The sequence below is a fragment of the Pleurodeles waltl genome, chromosome 8 (assembly GCF_031143425.1).
Source record: "Pleurodeles waltl isolate 20211129_DDA chromosome 8, aPleWal1.hap1.20221129, whole genome shotgun sequence".
Classification (NCBI taxonomy): domain Eukaryota; kingdom Metazoa; phylum Chordata; class Amphibia; order Caudata; family Salamandridae; genus Pleurodeles; species Pleurodeles waltl.
In genome coordinates this window covers 1022871557-1022894677 of record NC_090447.1, presented here as the reverse complement: position 1 = coordinate 1022894677, position 23121 = coordinate 1022871557, and the positions used below count along the sequence as shown (strand labels likewise).

General features: G+C 47.9%; 1 protein-coding gene across 1 annotated transcript in view; it reads right to left on the bottom strand.

The window, feature by feature from the left end:
* Positions 1–23121, bottom strand: part of LOC138249574 (uncharacterized) — a 105606-nt gene that overhangs the window by 49535 nt on the left and 32950 nt on the right. The window contains exon 3 of the mRNA XM_069203520.1: positions 15073–15076. Within this exon, the coding sequence (XP_069059621.1) occupies positions 15073–15076 (4 nt within the window). The remainder of the gene's footprint in view (positions 1–15072; positions 15077–23121) is intronic.

Here is a 23121-nt window from a genome sequence, read left to right as displayed (position 1 = left end):
GACACCCAAATCCACTCACAGATCCACACATACACTCTCCCAGCCACTCACAGTCCCACACAGGCACTCTCACATCCTCTCATAGACCCACACAGACACTCACATACCCAATTACAGACTCACTCAGATAATCTCACACCCACTCACAGGCCCACTCAGACACTCTCACAGTCACTTCCAGACCAACACACAAACTCTCACACCCATTCACAGACCTACAGAGACACTCACACATCTACTTACAGACTCACTTGGACACTGACAGACCTACTGACAGAATCACACGGACACTCTCACAGCCACTCACAGACCCACACAGGCACTCACACCCACTTCACCCCCACTCACAGACCCCTACATATACTCACACCCACTCACAGAGCTACACAGGTACTCTCATACCCATTCACAGACCCACAGATACACTCACACACCCTCTCACAGACTTATACAGACACACACACCCACTCATGCACATACTGACAGTCCCACACAGACACTCACAGAGCCACAGAAGCAGTGTTTAATGGATGAGTGCTTATGGTTTCTGTATCAGCAATGGTTCTGGGGATCCACACTAGTTTTAAAAAATAGGAATTGAAAATTAAAGAAAACTGACTTTGGTAAAAGGATTAACTCTGAAAAGAACTTGTTGTGATATATCCCCATATAACAAAAGTATACTGTTCCAAAAGTGTCTGCCTACGCTAGTTATCACGGGTGAGTGATGTCATTAGGAGTACCCTCAAGCATCAATTCCGACGCTAGGCATCATCATCGGGCTGACTCCTCGCCGGACCGGCGCTGCAATGTCCGACGGGCCACCACTCAAAATGTGGTAGGCTCTTTGACCGAAAATGGTGTTACTGATCAAGTGGAATCAGTAGAATGTGATAATGTAAGGTGAAAAAAGGAGAGTAAGAGGTGTATTAAAATTGGCTCTGGACACCAAATGTCTTTAATACTATATGTAGGAGTCAGGCCAAGATTAAAAATGAATCAAGGAGTCCAAAGGGGAGTAATGTACCCTATACTCCTTAACATAAAGTGAGGAAAGAAGGAGAAATACTCGATCCTAACACTGGGAGGTCGACATGTTTCACGCCTGAATGGTCTAGAAAAGATCCAGCGGCGTTTCTTCAGGACCTTAAAAAACAACTTCTCCTTGAAAACAGATAACTATAAGTGCTGGAAGGTCAATTACAGTATATGGACTAAATAGTCACAGTCAGTCATCTATTGGGTCGCCCATCCCATTTCGAGATAAGGCATCATGAGGACGCTCAAACCTCCTTACTCTCCTTTTTTCACCTTACATTATCACATTCTACTGATTCCACTTGATCCCACTTGATCAGTAACACCATTTCCGGTCAAAGAGCCTACCACCTTTTGAATGGTGGCCCGTCGGACATTGCAACGCCGGTCCGGCGAGGAGTCAGCCTGATGATGATGCCTAGCGTCGGAATTGATGCTTGAGGGTACTCCTAATGACATCACTCGCCCGTGATAACTAACGTAGGCAGACACTTTTGGAACAGTATACTTTTGTTATATAGGTCTACATGTAGGGAGTACGTATACTGGACCATTAATTCTCCCAGTCCCTCTCCGTTTAGTAGTGTGATATATCCCCTTCTGTGCCCAGGATGTAATGGTTACGTCCTGAGGCACAGTGCTGCTGTGCCCAGGACGTAACCATTATGTCCTGGGCACACAGCCCAGAGGGAGCGCCAGAGCTACCTCTGTGGGGTTCCCTCCCACCCCCCAAGTCAGGGATGGAAGGGGAAGCCCTTCCCATTCAACCCCGACCCCTCCACCCCCCGTGACATCAGCAAGCGAGCGCGCGCTGATTGTCATAGAGCCTCCTCCCATCGCGCTGGAAGCTCAGCTTCCAGCGCGATCGGAAGAGAAATGCTTTGCATTTCTCTTCCGATCACGTGGGGGAGGCCAAGAGAGGCTTCAAAGGGAAGGAAAGTTATTTCCTTACCTTTGAAGTCTCTCTCTGCGCTTTGGCAGCCGGATTGAAAGCAATCCGGCTGTCAAAACGCCCACTAGACACCAGGGATGTTTTTTCAAAAATGAAACTGGCATGAGGGAGCGACCCCTTGGGCAAGGGTCGCTCCTAGGGGGGGGCATTTTTTTTTAAGGCCTTTTCTGCCCCCCTGGGGGCAGATTGGCATATTGTTAGGCCGATCTGCCCCTAGGGGGGGCAGAAACCTCTAGGCACCAGTTTGTTTTTGTTTTTGTTTTGTTTTTTTGTTTTAGAGGTGGGGAGCGACCCCTTAGGCAAGGGTCGCACCCATAGGGGGCAAATTACATTTAGGCCATTTCTGCCCCCCTTGGGGGCAGATTGGCCTATTTTTATGAGGCCAATCTGCCCCCAAGGGGGACAGAAACCACTAGATACCAGGGAGGTTTGTTTTTTTGTTTGTGAATTTCACGTAAGGGGAGCTACCCCTTAGGCAAGGGTCGTTCCCCGGGAGGCTGGGGGGGGGGCAAATTTATTTTAGGCCATTTCTGCCCCCCCGTGGGCAGATCGGTCTATTGTTATTAGGCCGATCTGCCTCCAGGGGGGGCAGAAACCTCTAGGCGCCTGGGCTAATTTTTTTTGTTTTCTTTGTTTGTTTTTTTAGAGATGGGGAGCGACCCCTTAGGCAAGGGTCGCTCCCCTGGAGGGGCAAATTGTATTTAGGCCATTTCTGCCGGCTTTGGGGGCAGATCGGCCGATTTTAGGTCAATCTGCCCCCGGGGATCTTTTTTTTGCGCTGTCACGCAAGGGGAGCGACCCCGTAGGCAAGGGTCGCTCCCTGGGGAATTGGGGGGGGCACATTTATTTTAGGCCATTTCTGCCCCCCCTGGGGCCGGCTGAGCTAGAGGGCAAAATCCACAGGTAGGCCCTTTGCAAAAAACACCTCTGTTTTCTGTGAAAAAATGTGATGTGTCCAAGTTGTGTTTTGGGCCATTTCCTTTCGTGGGCTCTAGGCCCACCCACACAAGTGAGGTACCATTTTTATTGGGAGACTTGTGGGATTGCTGGGTGGAAGGACATTTGTGGCTCCTCTCAGATTCCAGAACTTTCTGTCACGGAAATGAGAGTAAAAAGTGTTTTTTTGGCCAAATTTTGAGGTTTGCAAAGGATTCTGGGTAACAGAACCTAGTGGGAGCCCCACAAGTCACCCCATCTTGGATTCCCCTAGGTGTCTAGTTTCCAAAAATGTGCTGGTTTGCTAGGTTTCCACAGGTGCCGGCTGAGCTAGAGGCCAAAATCCACAGGTAGGCACTGTTTTCTGTGAAAAAATGTGATGTGTTCACGTTGTGTTTTGGGCCATTTCCTTTTGTGGGCGCTAGGCCTACCCACACAAGTGAGGTACCATTTTTATCGGGAGACTTGGGGGAATGCTGGGTGGAAGGAAATTTGTGGCTCCTCCCAGATTCCAGAACTTTCTGTCACCGAAATGTGAAGAAAATGTTTTTTCTTCGCCAAATTTTGAGGTTTGCAAAAGATTCTGGGTAACAGAACCTGGTCAGAGCCCCACAAGTCACCCCATCTTGGATTCCCCTAGGTCTCTAGTTTTCAAAAATGCACAGGTTTGGTAGGTTTCCCTAGGTGCCGGCTGAGCTAGAGGCCAAAATCTACATGTAGGCACTTTGCAAAAAACACCTCTGTTTCCTGTGAAAAAATGGGATGTGTCCATGTTGTGTTTTGGGGCATTTCCTGTTGCGGGCGCTAGGCCTACCCACACAAGTGAGGTATCATTTTTATCGGGAGACTTGGGGGAACGCTGGGTGGAAGGAAATTCGTGGCTCCTCTCAGATTCCAGAACTTTCTATCACCGAAATTTTAGGAAAATGTGTTTTTTAGCCAAATTTTGAGGTTTGCAAAGGATTCTGGGTAACAGAACCTGGTGAGAGCCCCACAAGTCACCCCATCTTGGATTCCCCTAGGTCTCTAGTTTTCAAAAATGCACAGGTTTGGTAGGTTTCCCAAGATGCCGGCTGAGCTAGAGGCCACAATCTACAGGTAGGCACTTTGCAAAAAACACCTCAGTTTTCTGTCAAAAAATGGGATGTGTCCACGTTGTACTTTAGGGCATCTTCTGTCGCGGGCGCTAGGCCTACCCACACAAGTGAGGTATCATTTTTATCGGGAGACTTGGGGGAACGCTGGGTGGAAGGAAATTCGTGGCTCCTCTCAGATTCCAGAACTTTCTATCACCGAAATTTTAGGAAAATGTGTTTTTTAGCCAAATTTTGAGGTTTGCAAAGGATTCTGGGTAACAGAACCTGGTGAGAGCCCCACAAGTCACCCCATCTTGGATTCCCCCAGGTCTCTAGTTTTCAAAAATGCACAGGTTTGGTAGGTTTCCCAAGATGCCGGCTGAGCTAGAGGCCAAAATCTACAGGTAGGCACTTTGCAAAAAACACCTCAGTTTTCTGTCAAAAAATGGGATGTGTCCACGTTGTACTTTAGGGCATTTTCTGTCGCGGGCGCTAGGCCTACCCACACAAGTGAGGTATCATTTTTATCGGGAGACTTGGGGGAACGCTGGGTGAAAGGAAATTTGTAGCTCCTCTCAGATTCCAGAACTTTCTGTCACCGAAATGTGAGGAAAATGTGTTTTTTTGGCCAAATTTTGAGGTTTGCAAAGGATTCTGGGTAACATAACCTGGTCAGAGCCCCACAAGTCACCCCATCTTGGATTCCCCTAGGTCTCTAGTTTTCAAAAATGCACAGGTTTTGTATGTTTCCCTAGGTGCTGGCTGAGATAGAGGCCAAAATCTACAGGTAGGCACTTTGCAAAAAACATCTCTGTTTCCTGTGAAAAAATGGGATGTGTCCACGTTGTGTTTTGGGGAATTTCCTGTCGTGGGCGCTAGGCCTACCCACACAAGTGAGGTATAATTTTTATCGGGAGACTTGGGGGAATGCTGGGTGGAAGGAAATTTGTGGTTCCTCTCAGATTCCAGAACTTTCTGTCACCGAAATGTGAGAAAATGTGTTTTTTTAGCCAAATTTTGAGGTTTGCAAAGGATTCTGGGTAACAGAACCTGGTCAGAGCCCCACAAGTCACCCCATCTTGGATTCCCCTAGGTCTCTAGTTTTAAAAAATGCACAGGTTTGGTAGGTTTCCCTAGGTGCCGGCTGAGCTAGAGGCCACAATCTACAGGTAGGCACTTTGCAAAAAACAACTCTGTTTTCTGTGAATTGGGGCATTTCCTGTCGCGGGCGCTAGGCCTACCCACACAAGTGAGGTACCATTTTTATCGGGAGACTTGGGAGAACATAGAATAGCAAAACAATTGTTATTGCCCCTTGTCTTCCTTTACATTTTTTCCTTCCAAATATAAGAGAGTGTGTAAAAAAGACGTCTATTTGAGAAATGCCCTGTAATTCACATGCTAGAATGGGCACCCCGGAATTCAGAGATGTGCAAATAACCACTGCTCTTCAACACCTTATCTTGTGCCCATTTTGGAAATACAAAGGTTTTCTTGATAGCTATTTTTTACTCTTTATATTTCAGCAAATAAATTGCTGTATACCTGGTATAGAATGAAAACCCACTGCAGGGTGCAGCTCATTTATTGGCTCTGGGTACCTAGAGATATTGATGAACCTACAAGTCCTATATATCCCCGCAACCAGAAAAGTCCCGCAGACGTAACAGTATATTGCTTTCAAAGATCCAACATTGCAGGAAAAAGTTACAGAGTAAAACGTAGAGAAAAATTGCAGTTCTTTTCAACTCAATTTCAATAATATTTTTTTTCAGTTGTTATTTTCTGTAGGAAACCCTTGTAGGATCTACACAAATTACCCCTTGCTGAATTCAGAATTTTGTCTACTTTTCAGAAATGTTTCGGTTTCTGGGATCCAGTATTGGTTTGACACCCATTTCTGTCACTGACTGGAAGGAGGCTGAAAGCACAAAAAATCGTAAAAATGGGGTATGTCCCAGTAAAATGCCAAAATTGGGTTGAAAAATTGGGTTTTCTGATTCAAGTCTGCCTGTTCCTGAAAGCTGGAAAGCTGGTGATTTTAGCACCGCATACCCTTTGTTGATGCCACTTTCAGGGAAAAAACCACAAGCCTTCTTCTGCAGCCCCTTTTTCCCATTTTTTTGAAGAAAACGAAAATTTTACTGTATTTTGGTTAATTACTTGGCCTCCTTCTGGGGAACCCACAAAGTCTGGGTACCTCTAAAATCCCTATGATGTTGGGAAAAAAGGACGCAAATTTGGCGTGGGTAGCTTATGTGAACAAAAAGTTATGAGAGCCTAAGCGCGAACTGCCCCAAATAGCCAAAAAAAGGCTCGGCACAGGAGGGGAAAAAGGCGTGGCAGCAAAGGGGATATGGAGCACATTTCGTGGTCTCTCAGAAATGCAGAAACAGTTGTATTCACATGTTTCCTGGATTAGTCTATCTGTGGACAGAATTCAGTCGACCATTTCCACTTCTGCCTTTGTTAAATGTTAGAGAACACCAAGGCAGTGTGTGGTAAAAATGCCATTAATTTACCAAAAGTAGATTTCACTAGGATTTCCAGGGCTACCCCTGTAATTCTTCATAGGCCATCGCTATCACAGCACAAAATCATTAGGTTTGGATGTTGGCAATCCATAACGATTGTAACCAAAGACAGCATTGATGCCTCTTTAACCCTCTCTGGCCAACCCAAGTAATATCCACATTAGTAAACCCAGATCCCTTGTTGATGTCACTCTTTCTGGCACACTCTCTGTCCAAAAACACAAACTGTGACCCACAATCCACACTCTGAGCATTTTGGAGGGAAGCCGGAATAGAGACAGGAGGAGCCTGCAGCTCAATGTGACAGTTTAAAAAAAAGCAGTTAAAATGAAGAAAGCATATGAAACTTGAAAAATCATTTTGATTGGATGGTATAAATATGCTGGTGGCTAAAACTAGGTAATGTTATTGAGATAAAACTAAGTAAATGTGTCATTGGCTTTAGAGCAATAACAAACAGGTAATGGTGTTTGGGATGTGCTTATAATTCCAAAACACTCAATCACACCTTTTATAGTTGATTTTGAAGCTAATATGCTTCTGTCAGAAAGTGTTTCAAACTTTTGACCTAGTGCTTACAGAGAATGTTTCAATCTTGGTCACTATTAAAGTGGAGCTACAAGAGCATGAAGGGGGAACAAAAAACACTAGAATGTTACCATAGAATGAGAGTGGTATTAAAAGAAAAAAGCTGAATAAAGAGGCCCAGGGTTCACATTTTTTTTTTATACCAGTTGGAGTATAAATGAGATTGTTTATCAGGAGGTTATGAAATGGGCTTTTGGGTTCCCTTGTGAATCTGCAGATCCTCTCCAAATGTACATAGGTGACTACGCTGAGTACTGTATAGGATCCATCCACTCCCACCAAATTGGGCTTCTTAAGAGGATTCTTAGAAATGGTTAAAAAAAAGGTTAACTATTCAGAAGTGGCATAACAAATGTCAAATATAAAAGGATGGTTCTGATTTGTTTTCTGCATGAGTAACCCTGAAAGCAAAGTTGAAAAGGTTGCCAGTAATGGTTATTTTGTATGGGAGTGGCATACCATTCCTATGCTTGACAGTTCACATTTTCAGTGAGAAGAGATTCTAACTGATATTGACAAAAACAAAATACAGATCAACAAACACATTTGCGAGGTATGTGAATTAGGGTGTAACATGTGCTTGAAAAGGCATGTGTCTAGGATGTACACAAGAGTCAGTAAATCAATCAATCATTAGATTTTTAAAGAATGGATTTTCACCCCAGAGGGTATCCAGGCACTGTGGGTTGTCACTGCGAATCAGTAGCTACTCCTCAAGGAGCTATGTCTTAGTCTTCCTCCTGATGTCAAGGAAGATGTGTGTGATGTGTGTTGTGCAGCTGGAGGGAGTTGTTCCATATCTTGTCAGCGAGGTAGGAGAAGGACTGGCCTCCACTGTGGCTGTGTCAAACTCTCGGGAATTGAGTGAGAGTTGTTGAACAGAGTTCCCTGGTGGGCCAGTATAAGGAGAGTCTGTGGTTGATGAGATTGGTTTTGATGTTGTGGAGGGCTTTGTATGCAATGGCGAGAATCTTGAATTTGCCCCGTTGTGCAAAGGCAGTCAGTGGAAACCTCTGAGGTGGGGTGTGATGCAGGTCTGCCTGGGGAGTTCAAAGACAAATCTCACTGCTGTATTCTGGATGGTCTGGAGGTGGTGAAGGAGCTGGATGGGAAGTATGTAGTCGAGTCTGCTGGGGATGATGGCTTGGGTGACCATCTTTCTGGTTTTGATGGTAATCCTTCTGAAGATCTTCCGTAACATATAGAGGTTGTGAAAGCTAGAAGAGGCCACTGCGCTTATCTGTTGTCTGAGGTGAGTTTTCTGTCGATGATGATGCCAAGATTGCAGGCACGTTCAATTGGATCGGGGCTGTCCTAGCATGGAGGGCCACCAGAAGTCATCCCAAGGAGAGGAGTTGCTTCCGAAGATTATCACCTCTGTCTTGTCCATGTTGAAGTTGGATTTAATCAATTTGGCGACATGTGTCATGGTGTTGCTGAAGTTGTCTCTGGGGATAGCGTGACCTTCACAGAGGGAGAGGATGAGTTGGGTGCCGTTGGTGTTGAAGACGATATTGAGTCCATGGGAATGAACAATCTTGGCCAATGGTGTCACGTAGGTGTTTAAAAGGGTGGGGCTCAGTTAGGATCCTCACCGGATGCTGCATATGGTGCTCTTAGGTTCTGAAGTGAAAGATGGGAGGCAGATGCTCTGGGTGTGGCATGTGAGGAAGGTGTTGATCCATTTGAGGGTGTTGCTTTGTATCCTAATGTGGTGGAGTCTGGAGTGTGGGTATAGTGAGAAATGGAGTCAAATGAGGCAGAGAGGTTGAGGAGGAACAAGGACGCCTTCTCTCCATGGTAGAGGAGAGACCTGATGTTGTCCATTGTGGCAATAAGGGTGGTCTCTGTGCTGTAGTTGGAGCAAAAGCCACACTAGGAGGAGTCCAGTAGCTTGTTTCTTTCCAGGTGTTTGGAGAGCTGTTTGTTTATGGTTTTTTCCAGGACCTTAGCTGGGAAGGGGAACAGTGAAATGGGGTGGTACAGGAGTAATCGAGAATATAAAAGGGAGGGAACATGATGATTGCAAGGAAAAGTACAGTGACCAGCAAAGCAGGAAGTAAAATTTGTTAAGAATAACAAAAGTTATTTTATCAAGCTACTGAAAGATGTATTTTGGAAGTAGGTATAGATGTGTAATTACAGTAAATAAGTGATTAATTCATATTTTGTATTCAGTGAGAAACGCAAGCAGGTATTTATACACCAAGTTTCAGTTTTTACAGAAGCAAGTATGATCAACTTACTAGTATAGCCAAAGAGTAACTGGTACACTGTACTAAAATACTCTTTGACACCACCATACAGGTATTGTGTTCTTCACTCACACAGATATAACCATTTCTGAATCCACAAATAAAAGTACTCACTGACTGACCTAGCTACTGATATACCTATTTTCAAAATAATAGGGCCCCTTATACTTGCAGTCAAACAATAGCAAAGGAATTTACATATTTACTCTCATACCTGGACAGCACTTCAGTAGCCAAAAGAAAAAGAGCCACTTTCACACAGAATTACATACCCCAACACTCAGTAACATAGCCAGTAAGCAATCCATAGAGGCATTTAGATGCCTATTTAGAGACCCAGAGAGTTTTGAACATAGACTGCCATGCACTGACATAGTTACTCACAAATTCTGTGACACAGGCAGAGGCACTCATACAGTCACTGACTTATGTACTCAACTACTGATACACTTTGTCAGATATCCAAATAGTAACTCATAAATGTATCTATCAAACTAAAGTGACAGATTAACAGTGCTTGTTATTCACTGCATAAGTATTGCTCTTATACACCCAGATATAGTCTCAGAAAACGTTATGAACTCAAAAGTGTTATAGGTAGACAGTAACTGACACACTGAAAAAGACAGTAGGGCCCATATTTATACTTTTTTAGCGCCGCATTTGCGTAATTGTTTTAGGCAAAAGCAGCGCAAACTTACAAAATACAATTGCATCTTGTAAATTTGTGCCGCTTTTGCATCAAAAAGTGGCGCAAATGCGGCACTAAAAAAGTATTAATATGGGCCTTGGGGCCAGATTTAAGAAAACTGGTGCTGCACCCAGTGCAGCACAACTTTTTTTGCGCCCCTTAGCTCCCCCAAACGCCACCATGTGTGTGTCATGTCTAAGATACGGCGCACAATGGTGGTAGTTAGGGAAACGAGTTTCAACATTTTTGATGCTAGTTCGGAGCTTTGTAGGATTAGCGTAAAAAATGTTGATGCTAATCGTGGAAAGTCCTTTGAGTCCCATTATGAACAATGGTGTGTCTCCTTTTAACCCCTGCTCTGAGCACGCATTAAAAGTGCTGAAATAAATGACGCAAGGAAATCTCTTAGACTTCTTTATGCCATTTTTCACCAACTTCTAACAGGGGAACGCCCCCTATGCACAGGCACAGTGTAGCACACAGGTTTGCAATTTGGCGCAATGCATACATTGCGCCACTTTGTACAGTTGGCGCAGCGATTTTGGCCTTGTTGGGCCACATTAGCCTAAAAAAAATTATGCTAATGTGGTGCAAGAAGGCACTAGGGGCTCTTAAATCTGCCTCTAAGAACATTATTCAAACACAAATTTAATCACTTATACATCCGCTAACATACTCATTGACACCATTGCAGCCGCTGCCCAACCAAACACTGATGCAGACACTGACACTCTTAGCCCCACACCAATGTAGACAGTGACACATCCAGTCATGCAGTAATGCATCCAATAACACAACCAGGCATACACTCACTGACACACCTAGCCAAACATTAATTCACCCAATACCACAACCAAGAAAACACTGATACTCTGAGTAACACACCCAGACACAGACTGAATCATACACTGAGACACCAAGGCATATACTGATGAATACACTAACACACTCAGGCAAACACTGAAACACCCAGGTACACACTGATCCACACAGTAACACACCAAGGTACACACTGATCCATACAATAAGACAGCAAGGCACAAACTGATATAGAAATGACACATCAAAGCACACATCAGTGCACCCACTGACACACCCAGGCACACGCTGGTGCATATACCAACACACCCTGGCAAACTGTAATGCATTCAATAACACAGCCAGCCATAAACTGATGCACACATTGAGACACCCAGGCACACACTGAGGCAGACAGAAAACAACTCTCCAAAGAGTAATACAGTTCATGACACACCCAGGGACAAACTGATATATGCACTCAAACACCAAGCAACCGCTAATACAGGTACTTATGGCAAGATTAACAAGGAACTGGGACAACATGGTGCTGCACAAATACTGGCAGCGCCGTGATGCGTCAATTCTGAAATGCAGGGACGCTCTGTATTTACAAAAATATGGTGCACCCCTGTGTTCCCCGTAGCACTGGTGCAAAATTTTGCTGGCAGTGCCAACGCAGATATCCTTGCACCAAAGTGCAACTTTAGCAACACAAAAGGATGATGGAAGGAGTGCTGAACAACACAAACACTCACCCCCAGCCACAGATCTGGGTTTGATCCATCGTTCTTTTGCTCACCATGCCACCCCAGTTTGGATCAAGCCACATGCAAATCAGTCTTGACCCTGTTTCTCATGGGAACAGTCCATCCCAAACTGCCAAGCCAGGTCTTCCCTGGACCAGAAACTAGCATCCAGGGACTGGTTTCAGGGTATCACCCTTTATCAGCCAGGCTACCCTGAATCCAGTGGCACAGTGAGCAAGGGACCCACGTCTGGTCATACCCTTCCCACTTAGGGCAAGTTTAGCAATACAAAAAGATGATGGACGGAGTGCTGAACAATGCAAACACTCACCCCAGACACAGATCTGGGTTTAATCCATCTTTCTTTTGCTCTCCATGCCACCCCAGTTTGGACCCAGCCATATGCAAATCAGTCTTGACCCTGTTTCTCATGGGAATACTCCATCCCAAACTTCCAAGCCAAGTCCTCCCTGGACCAGAAACAAGCATCCTGGGACCGATTTCTGGGTATTATCCTTCATCAGCCGGGCTAGCTTGAATCCAGTGGCAAGTGACCCACGTCTGGGCATACCCTTCCCACTTAGGGCAACTTTAACAACACAAAAGGATGATGGACGGAGTGCTGAACAATGCAAACACTCACCCCTAGTCATGCATCTTGGTTTAATCCATCGTTCTTTTGCTCACCATGCCACCCCAGTTTGGACCCAGCCATATGCAAATCAGTCTTGACCCTGTTTCTCATGGGAACAGTCCATCCCAAACTGCCAAGCCAGGTCCTCCCTGGACCAGAAACAAGCATCCAGGGACTGGTTTCAGGGTATCACCCTTTATCAGCCAGGCTACCCTGAATCCAGTGGCACAGTGAGCAAGGGACCCATGTCTGGTCATACCCTTCCCACTTAGGGTAAGTTTAGCAATACAAAAGGATGATGGACGGAGTGCTGAACAATGCAAACACTCACCCCAGACACAGATCTGGGTTTAATCCATCTTTCTTTTGCTCTCCATGCCACCCCAGTTTGGACCCAGCCATATGCAAATCAGTCTTGACCCTTTTTCTTATGGGAACAGTCCAGCCCGAACTGCCAAGCCAGGTCCTCACTGGACCCGAAACAAGCATCCTGGGACCAGTTTTAGGGTATCACCCTTCATCAGCCAGGCTAACTTGAATCCAGTGGCACAGTGAGCAAGGGACCCATGTCTGGGCATAGCTTTCCCACTTAGGGCAACGTCAGCAACACAAAAGGATGATGGACGGAGTGCTGAATAATGCAAACACTCACAGATCTAGGGTTAATCCATCGTTCTTTTGCTCACCATGCAACACCAGTTTGGACCCAGCCATATGTAAATCAGACTTGACCCTGTTTCTCATGGGAACAGTCCAGCCCGAACTGCCAAGCCAGGTCCTCCCCAGATGGGAAACAAGCATCCTGGGACCAGTTTCAGACCATCACCCTTAATCAGCCAGGCTAGCTTGAATCCAGTGGCACAGTGAGCAACGGACCCACGTCTGGGCATATCCTTCTCACTTAGGGCAACTTTAGCAACACAAAAGGATGATGGACGGAGTGCTGAACAATGCAAACACTCATCCCCAGTCACTGATCTGGGTTTAATCCATCATTCTTTTGGTCACCATGCCACCCCAGTATGGACCCAGCCATATGCAAATCAGTCTTGACCCTGTTTCTCATGGGAACAGTCCAGCCCGAACTGCCAAGCTCCCTTGACCAGAAACAAGCATTCTGGGACCGGTTTCAGGGTATCACCCTTCATCACCCAGGCTAGCTTGAATCCAGTGGCACAGTGAGCATGTGACCCATGTCTGGGAATATCCTTTCCACTTATGGCAACTTTAGCAACACAAAAGGATGATGGACGGAGTGCTGAACACTGCAAACACTCACCCCCAGTCACAGATCTGGATTTAATCCATTGTTCTTTTGCTCACCATGCCAACTCAGTTTGGACCCAGCCATGTACGAATCAGTCTTGACCCTGTTTCTCATGGGAACAGTCCCACCTGAACTGCCAAGCCAGGTCTCACTATGCCACCCCAGTTTGGACGCTGCCATATGCAAATCAGTCTTGACCCTGTTTCTCATGGGAACAGTCCAGCCCGAACTGCCAAGCTCCCTTGACCAGAAACAAGCATCCTGGGACCGGTTTCAGGGTATCACCCTTCATCACCCAGGCTAGCTTGAATCCAGTGGCACAGTGAGCACGGGACCCATGTCTGGGAATATCCTTCTCACTTAGGGCAACTTTAGCAACACAAAAGAATGATGGACAGAGAGCTGAACAATGCAAACACTCACCCCCAGTCACAGATCTGGGTTTAATCCATTGTTCTTTTGCTCACCATGCCACCCCAGTTTGGACCCAGCCATGTACGAATCAGTCTTGACTCTGTTTCTCATGGGAACAGTCCCACCCGAACTGCCAAGCTAGGTCTTCCCTTGACCGGAAACAAGCATCCTGGGACCTGTTTCAGGGTATCACCCTTCATCAGCCAGGCTAGCTTGAATCCAGTGGCACAGTGAGCACGGGACCCACGTCTTGGCATACCTTTACCACTTACGGCAAGTTCAGCAACACAAAAGGATAATGGACTGAGTGCTGAACAATGCAAACACTCACAGATCTGGGTTTAATCCATCATTCTTTTGCTCACCATGCCACCCCAGTTCGGACCCAGCCATATGCAAATCAGTTCTGACCCTGTTTCTCATGTGAACAGTCCAGTCCCAAAGTGCAAGTGTGTCTGAATTGAAGGGAATGATTGTTTATGTGCACATAAAAAGTCATTCATGGTGTTTTGCTCTTTCTATGTGTGCTGCAGAATGCAGCACACTTAGAAAAAGCAAAAATGAGGAGAAATTAAAGTATTTTTCTTTGTCGCACCATGTGGCGTTAGTTTTTGGCGCAGCCGCAGATTTAGAAATTATTGTATATCTGGGGAAGCATCCAAAGCAATGCGTGTTGCGTTGGAAGGCCCACGGCAACATTCATTGCACGCCCCTCTGCCACAGAAAACTGTGTCAGAGGGGCCATATTTATAAGATGGTGTTAGGTCACAAAAAGTCTTGACCCTGTTTCTCATGGGAACGCTTCAGTGGCATCAAGAGCTTCTGAATATGCCTCCTAAAGTCCCAGGCACAGCTGATGCAGACACTGACAGACCCAGCCAAACACTAATGGAGACATTGAGACACCAATAAAGACACTGAGGAAGACACTGACACAACCAGCAAAACACTCATGCAGACACTAAAACACTGACTTTTACATGCAAAGTAACATATTTAGAGTGGCTATTATATAGTGACACGACTATATTTGTAGCTACCTAATTGCTTAAACTATGTAATTTAATAGCATAAAATCAAAAGCTAAATGTATTTTTTTTCTTCTCAGAAATTTACTTGCATTTACAAAGACAGATTTACAATGCTGAAAAAGACAGAATCAAGAATGAAATAGAAGAAAAGAGAATATGGCCCTCATTACAACCCTGGCAATGGGTGATAAAGTGGCGGTAATACCGCCAACCGGCTGGTAGTATTTACCGTCAAATTATGACCATGGCGGTGATATCTCCCATAGACAGCCAATGTACGACACCGACCGCCAGGGCGGAAACAACAGTCACCACGACGGTAGCCGCCTACAGCCAGACAGAAGACTAAGTACTGCCCACCATATTTTGACACAGGAAACCACCACCTTTTCTGGGGTGGTACCAACGCCATCAAAATCCTGGTGGAAACAGAGCACAAAAGTCGAAGGACTCACCATTGGAGACACAGGGAAGAACCATGCCGCCGTGGAACTCGAACTGCAAGTATTCCCAATGAAATTCTACATTAAGCTCCACATGGAACACCAATGCCGGCGAAGACGACAATGGTGACTACAGCCACCTAGCACACAAGGGACTGTGAGAGCAAAACAAGAGTGACACACACACGCACAACAAACACCTGACACCCACACGCCATACACACAACCAGCTGCATTACAAAAACAATTAGACCCTGAAAATCTGCAGAATAATGCAAGGACAACAGGAATGCATGAAAGTGATTGTAATCAGTACAACAATAAAATCAATAATCCGATTTGTCCATGAAACAGATATGTACACTTGTATAAAAAAGGGACACTGCCCAGGCCATAGTTCAAAGGGCCCACATGGCCACAGGACACAGTCCAAGGCCCAACTCGAATCCTGCACCAATCCGGATAGAACACCACAGGGGTCATCTGTTGTCAAATAGACAGGCATCTCAGGTGGAGGGGGGGGTCACCAAAGCTGGATGTGGGAACAAGTCCACTGGTTCTGGAAGGGGCAACATGCCCTGTGCTCTGTCCTGGGGAGTGCAAGGCCACAGTCTCTGAAGTGGGTGTCTTGCCCACTAGTTCTGGAGGGGCAACATGCCCTGTGCTTTGTCCTGGGGAGTGCAAGGCCATAGTCTCTCAAGTGAGTGTCTTCCCGACTGGTTCTGGAGGGGCAACATGCCCTGTGCTTTGTCCTGGGGAGTGCAAGGCCATAGTTTCTCAAGTGGGTGTCTTCCCGACTGATTCTGGAGGGGGCAACATGCCCTGTGCTTTGTCCTGGGGAGTGCAAGGCCACAGTCTCTGAAGTGGGTGCCTTGCCCACTGGTTCTGGAGGGGGCAACATGCCCTGTGCTTTGTCCTGGGGAGTGCAAAGCCACAGTCTCTCGAGTGGGTGACTTGCCCACTAATTCTGGAGGAGGCAGCCAGCACAGTAGCCCCTGGAGGGTGGACTACATGGCAGCTGCTGGCGGTGATGGCTACACTGTGGTGGTGGTTGGTGGAGGCTCCTGGTCAGCCCCTGCACCCTGTGATGGCTGCACTGTGGTGGTGGTTGGGGGAGTCTCCTGGTCAGCCCCTACACTCTCTGATGGCTGCACAACCATGGCTGGCGGTGGGGCCCTGTGAATGCTGCTGGTGGTGGCGGTGTTTGGCTGACAGCTTCCACTGGCGTAGATTGCCTCCTTTCCTCCTGGTCATGGGTTGGGGATCTCTTACCCTTCCTGGCAGGGGTGGATGGGTTCTTCCCCCTTCTGCCTGGTGGTGCAGGCTCCTTCCCTTTCTTTCCAGCTGGTGCAGGCTCCTTCCCCTCCTTTCCAGCTGGTGCAGGCTCCTTCCCCTTCCTCACAGCTGGTGCAGGATCCTACCCCTTCTTCACAGCTGGTGCAGGCTCCTTCCCCTTCCTCACAGCTGGTGCAGGATCCTACCCCTTCTTCACAGCTGGTGCCAGACTCTTCCCTTTCATCCCAGGTTGTGCTGCCTCCTTACCCTTCAGTATTGTTGGTCTGGTATCCCTACCACCACGAGTAGGTGGTGCTACCACTGTCGGCGTGGACTGTTTGGCTGAGGTGCTGGGCTGGGTCCTTCCTACCCTGCCCATACGTGCAGGATGGTGGGAGGAGTAGGGAAGAGGTCAATCATAGAAAGGAAAAGCTTTTTATGTACATTGGGGTGGAAAGAGGGAGGAGTAATGGGAGTGGAGGATGAGGGAGTGGTCGTCGGAGGTGTATGTCTACTAGATTTAGGTGCAGGTGCATGGGCTGTATGCTGTTGTGATGGGGGTTGGGTTTCTGAGTGCTTGTGTTTGTGTCCTTTAGGAGGGGGGAGACAGACACAGTGGGAGAGGACACAGGGGAGTTGTGCATGGATGTTGTGGAGGTGTCTGCCAGTGAGGTGTGTGTTCTGCTTGGTGTGGTGATGATGCTGGTAGTGGATATTGATGTAGTGCATGCAGGTTTGAGTGTAGACGTAACTGGGTGGAAGGTGGAGGAGGAGTAGGAGGAGGAGGAGGGGGAGACAGTAGACACAGTGGAGGTTGTCATGTCTGCAACTGAATGGTGTTTGTGTGAGTGCCTGTGGGATGAAGTGTGGTGCTGGTGTTTGTCTGTGACACTCTTGGGTGTTGTCTTGTGTACATGCATGTCTATCTGTGTGCTTGGGATGGGTTGGAGATGAGGAAAATGGGACTGGGAAGTAGAAGGTGGAGGGGGATGGCTGAAACAGGGGCAATGTCTGCCATCAGAGAGGAGGCCAGAGCCTGGATCGATCTCTGTTGGGCCGCTAATCCACCATGTGAATGCCCTCTGGGAATACATTAGATTGTTGCAACTGGGCTGCCAGCCCCTGGATGGCATTCACAATGGTTGAGTGCCCTACAGAGATGGATATCAGGAGGTCAATAGCCTCCTCACTCAGGGCAGCAGGGCTCACTGAAGCAGGACCTGAGGTGCCTGGGGCGAAGGAGATGCCCACCCTCCACAATGAGCAGGCACGGGCAACTTGCTGAGGGGCTACTGGGAGGGGGTGCTGGTACAGGGTTGGAGGCTGTACCTGCAGCTGGGGTGGTCACAGAGGTTTCCACCACCAGGGAGCAACCATCGGAGGAGGTATCAGAGTCTGTGTTGTCCCCTCCAGTCTCCGCTGTGGTGCTCCCCTTGCCCTCCATCCCACTGGTGCCCTCAGCGTTGGTGGACTCTGCCTTCAGGGTCCTGTGGGATGCAGCTCCCTCTGTCGCTTGTGCCTCTGCTCCTCCACCAGATGATACTAATGCACATAAGGACAGGATAACAAAACAAGAAAGGGGGGGAGAGAGACAAAGGATAAACAGGGTCAATGACTGCACCAACACCACTGTTAGCGTACAGAGCACCCTCACACACAGGGAACAGGCCTACGCGCTATGCATGGCACTACCAGGGAAATGGCTAGTCACCAAGAAATGAGGAGGGGTACACGCCGCCAACTGCAGCACACCTGGGACCCACGCAGCCCTGCCCAGAAGTGATTACTAACAAGCTAGCTAAGCAGTATTTTACATTCAAACCCATAGCCACCAGAGGACCTATGCTGCTATGCCTGGCCTGGTATATGGGCACCCAAGGACATACAACCACCACCTGGATACTACCCCACCAGCTGTAAGGTGTAATGATAACCACTGTACTCACCCTCTTATGGCTGCTGTGATGCCCTCAAGCGCCCATCCAGCTCAGGGTAGGCCACCACCAGTATGTGTGCCATCAGGGGGTCAGGGTCGGACGGGCACCCCTTCTTCGCTGGGAGGCCATCTCCAGCTGGGCCTCTGTGGTCTTACGTGCCCAGCATCTCAGGTCCTCCCACTGTTTGCGACAGTGGGTGCTCCGCCTGCCATAGCCACCCAGGGTCCGCACCTCCTTTGCGTTGGCACGCCATATTCCCTTCTTTTGATGGGCGCTGACCTGCAGAGGCAACACACACAGGAGAACACCATTAGACAAACAGTCCAGCCTGTCACACAAATGGCCCACCATACCCGTTTACATCACATTTGGCACAAACATAGCCCAGCCCACAGCATGTACACCGCCAAAAGGACATCAACCTACCCTCTTTACACCAGGCCTTCACACACAACTCCATGCATTCATGTCACATGCATCGTGCCCACAGTGTATTCACCTGTTGGTCTGGAGGCCTATACACCAGTCCGTACTGGGGTAGAACCCCATCCACGAGTCTCTCCAACTCCTCAGAAGTGAAGGCTGGGGCCTTTTCCCCGGTAACACAGGCCATGGTAGGTTCCAGACACAGGTCACAGCAGCACATGCAGTGTAGGTCCTCTCCTATGGAAGGTCAGGAAACAAGTAAGGAATCAGATAGAGAAAATGGCGTTCACGTCCGCGGCGGTGCATACCGTCACCACCGGGGTAGATCCCCATTGGCCACTGTACCCCATAGGGCCAAATATCAACCAATGAGGAATTGCACCGCAGTTCACGACCGCCTACCGCCACGGCACACAACATTGGCGGCATTACCTCATTTCCACCTGTTCCTCCACACAGGACAGTCGGTCGCCATTTCAGGCGGGGGAGAACAGGCCTATTGATAATTGTTGCATCACAGGATCAATAGGCAAATACTTTATAAATTACACTGTCCCATAACATGTTTGCACAATGTGGACTGCTGTTGTGGCTCCATTGTTCAGTTTGTGACAGCCTACTCACTCTTGTGTCTCTTAGATACCTACTACTGCAGATGAATAGAGATGGAGACATACTCCTGTTCAGACCCCTGGTGAACTTGGCTAAACTGGAGGACTGGCACATAATACTCACCTATAGAATGGACAGGGCCACAATGACAGCGCTGTGAGCCCAATTGGAACCTGACCTGATATCAGCTATCCGTTATCCCACTGGGATCCCCCCTCTTGTGCAGGTTCTATCAGTGCTCCATTTCCTGGTGCTTTCCAAGTGACAGTGGGCTTGGCAGCAGGAATGTCACAGCCAATGTTCTCAAACGTGCTAGCAAGAGTCTTGTCTGCCCTGATAAAACACATGTGCAGCTACAATGCTTTCCCCGAGGTTGAGGATTTGTCCACTGTGAAGGCCGGGTTTTTTGCAATGGGACATATCCCCAATCTAATTGGGGCGATTGACGGAACACATATTGCATTTTACCCCCCCACCAGAATGAACAGGTGTTCAGGAATCGTAAGAGTTTCCACTCCATGAATGTGCACATGGTGTGCTTGGCGGACCAGTACATCTCCCATGTCAATGCTAAGTATCCAGGGTTGGTGCATGATGCCTTTGTCCTGAGGAATAGCAGCATCCCAAATGTGATGTCCTACCTACAGAGGCACAGGGTGTGGCTAATAGGTGGGCCCTGGTTCCCACCTAGTATATGTTGGTGTATGCCTATGCTTTTTGCCATATAGGAGAGTGTGTGGCTGAATGTTGTCCCTCGATATTTGCAGGTGACTCTGGTTACCCAAACCTATCATGGCTGCTGACTCCTGTGAGGAGTGCTAGGACAAGGACTGAAGAACATTATAATTGAGGCACATGGGCGAACCAGAAGGATCATTGAAAGGACCTTTGGCATCCTGAAGGCAAGGTTCAGGTGCCTCCATCTGACATGTGGATCCCTGTGCTACTCACCCAAGAAGGTCTGCCAGATAGTAGTGGCATGCTGCATGTTGCACAACCTGGCCCTCAGATGGCATGAACCTTTTCTGCAGAAGGAAGAGACTGGAGATGCCCTTGTGGGAGCAGTGGACCCTAAGGACAGTGAGGATGAGGAGGCTGAGGATGAGGATGTGGACAACAGAACATCAGTAATACTTCAGTACTTCCAATGACACACAGGTGAGACAGTGCAACACATTTCTATCAGTATTGGTGTATTCTTTGTGGTATTGGCATGCTGGCATTACACACTTCTTTGCCCTACTTACTGTTACCTATGGATATTAATTTTACAGATGTTGGTGATATGACAACATTCTCCTGGTGTGATCACAACAGCCAGCTACAGTTCATTAATTCTATGCTTATAATACTTACAGTTCATTTGCAATGGTTGTAGCTGTTTCAATCAATACAAATTTGCAAGACATGAAATACTAGTAGTCGAGTTTTATCCAAGGGTGTTTATTGATGTGCTAATATATAGAGGGAAAAGTGCAATGGAAAGGGGTGATGATGGAGGAAAGTCCAGGGTATTGTTCCAGTCTGCTTGCAGCACAGGTGCATTGTCCATAGGGCCATAGGAAGGGGAGCAATGGCAGTTCAAGGTGGACAAGGTGACTGAGTGGGACACAAGTGGGACAATCAGGAAAGTCTCATTTCCTGGTGGTGGTCTTGGTAAGTGTCTCTGGCTTCTGTTTGGTTCGCAGGGAACGTTTGCAGGGTGGTTCACCTTCTGCAGGGAGACGGGTGCTGGCGGCCTGTTGGTCCTGTGGCGGGGCCTCCTGGCCACTAGCAGCAGCAGAAATGGAGGGCAGTTCAGATAACTGGCTAGTGGCAGGGGCCCGCTGATATGCTGTTGCCTCCCTGATGATGTTGGCCATGTCTGCCACACTCCTGCTATGGAGATCAGGGTGTTGTTAATGGCCTGCAAGTCCTCCCTGATCCCCTGATGCTGTCCCTCCTGTACCCGGCTGCTCTCCTGCACATTGTCTAGGATCTGGCCCATCGTGTCTTGGGAATGTTGGTAGGCTCCCAGGATCTGAGAGAGTGCCACCTGGAGAGTTGGTTCCATGGTCCTGTCCTCCCCCTGGCGCACAGCAGTCCTCCCAGTGTCCCTATTGGCCTGTACCTCTGTCCCCTGAACAGTGTGCCCAATGCCACTGACCGCAGGTCCCTGATAGTCTTGTGGGCGAGGAGTGGCCTAGAATCACTGTACAGGTGGGCACACTGCTGATAGACGTGTCATAGGGACAGAGGTGTGGATACACTGGGTGGGTGTTGTGGTGCTGTGGTGTTGGATCCTGATGGGGAGGCTCTGTGGTGGTCTATGAGTGGGCTTGGGTGAACGGCTGTCCAGTGGTCCCTGATGAGCCAGGTAGATTGTCCTGATCCTGAAGTCCAGAGTTACTTTCGTCATTGTGGTCCTCTTTTGTTGGGGGACTGGATAGTAGTGGCACCTCCTCTCCAGTGACATAGTCTGAGGTATCTGTGGGGATGTAAATGATGTATTATGCTTCAGGTGTCTGACATATGTACTTCTGTAGCTTCCCCTCTATGGTTGTTGTTCCCCTGCCAGCTTTTGCTTGTGTATGTTGGAGTAGTGTGGTTATGGTAGTTTCCCTATGCTGTGCATGCTTTGGTGATGAGTGTCCATGCAGGGCTGGGAGGGGTGTCCATGCATTGGTACAGCATGCAGGTCTTGGCATTGGGATTAGTGAGATGTGATGGTGGAGTGTGTGGGATGTGGTGTAGTGATGGGAGTGAGGGTGAGGGTGTTTGATGTCATGTAGGAATGGGGGGGTGATAATTGTTAAAAGTAGACTTACCAGTGTCCAGTCCTCCTCCAACTCCGGCAAGTCCCTCAGGATGCAGTAATGCCAAGACTTGCTCCTCCCATGCTGTGAGTTGTGGGGGAGGAGGTGTGGGTCAACCGCCAGTCCTCTATATGATGAACTGGTGTCTTACTGCAATGGAACGTACCTTCCCCGTAGGTCGTTGCACCTTTTCCTGATGTCGTCCCTTGTTCTTGGATGCTGTCCACGGCATTGACCCTGTCCACGGTTCTCTGCCATAGCCCCATCTTCCTTGCTATTGATGTGTACTGCACCTGTGCTCCAAAGAGCTGTGGCTCTATCCTGACGATTTCCTCCACCATGACCCTTAACTCCTCCTCAGTGAAACGGGGTGCCTTTGTGGTGCCCTGGGCGTTGTGTGATGTATGTTGGTGAGGGTTTGTTGGGTAGTGTGGTGGGGTCTGTGATTTGGAGTGCGTAAGAGGGGTATGGGTGTGAGTGGTGTGTGTGTCTAGTTGTCTAGTTGTCTCTGTGCTCTTCTTCTCAGTCTTGTGGTGGCAATAGTTGTTGGTAAAGGGTTGTGGGTAATGTGGGTGTGTATTTTATAGTGGTGTGGGTGTGGTGTGTGTATGGGTGTCAGGTGTGTGTTGTTTGAATTGGCCAATGTAGTGTTGTTTTGAATGTGGTGTCC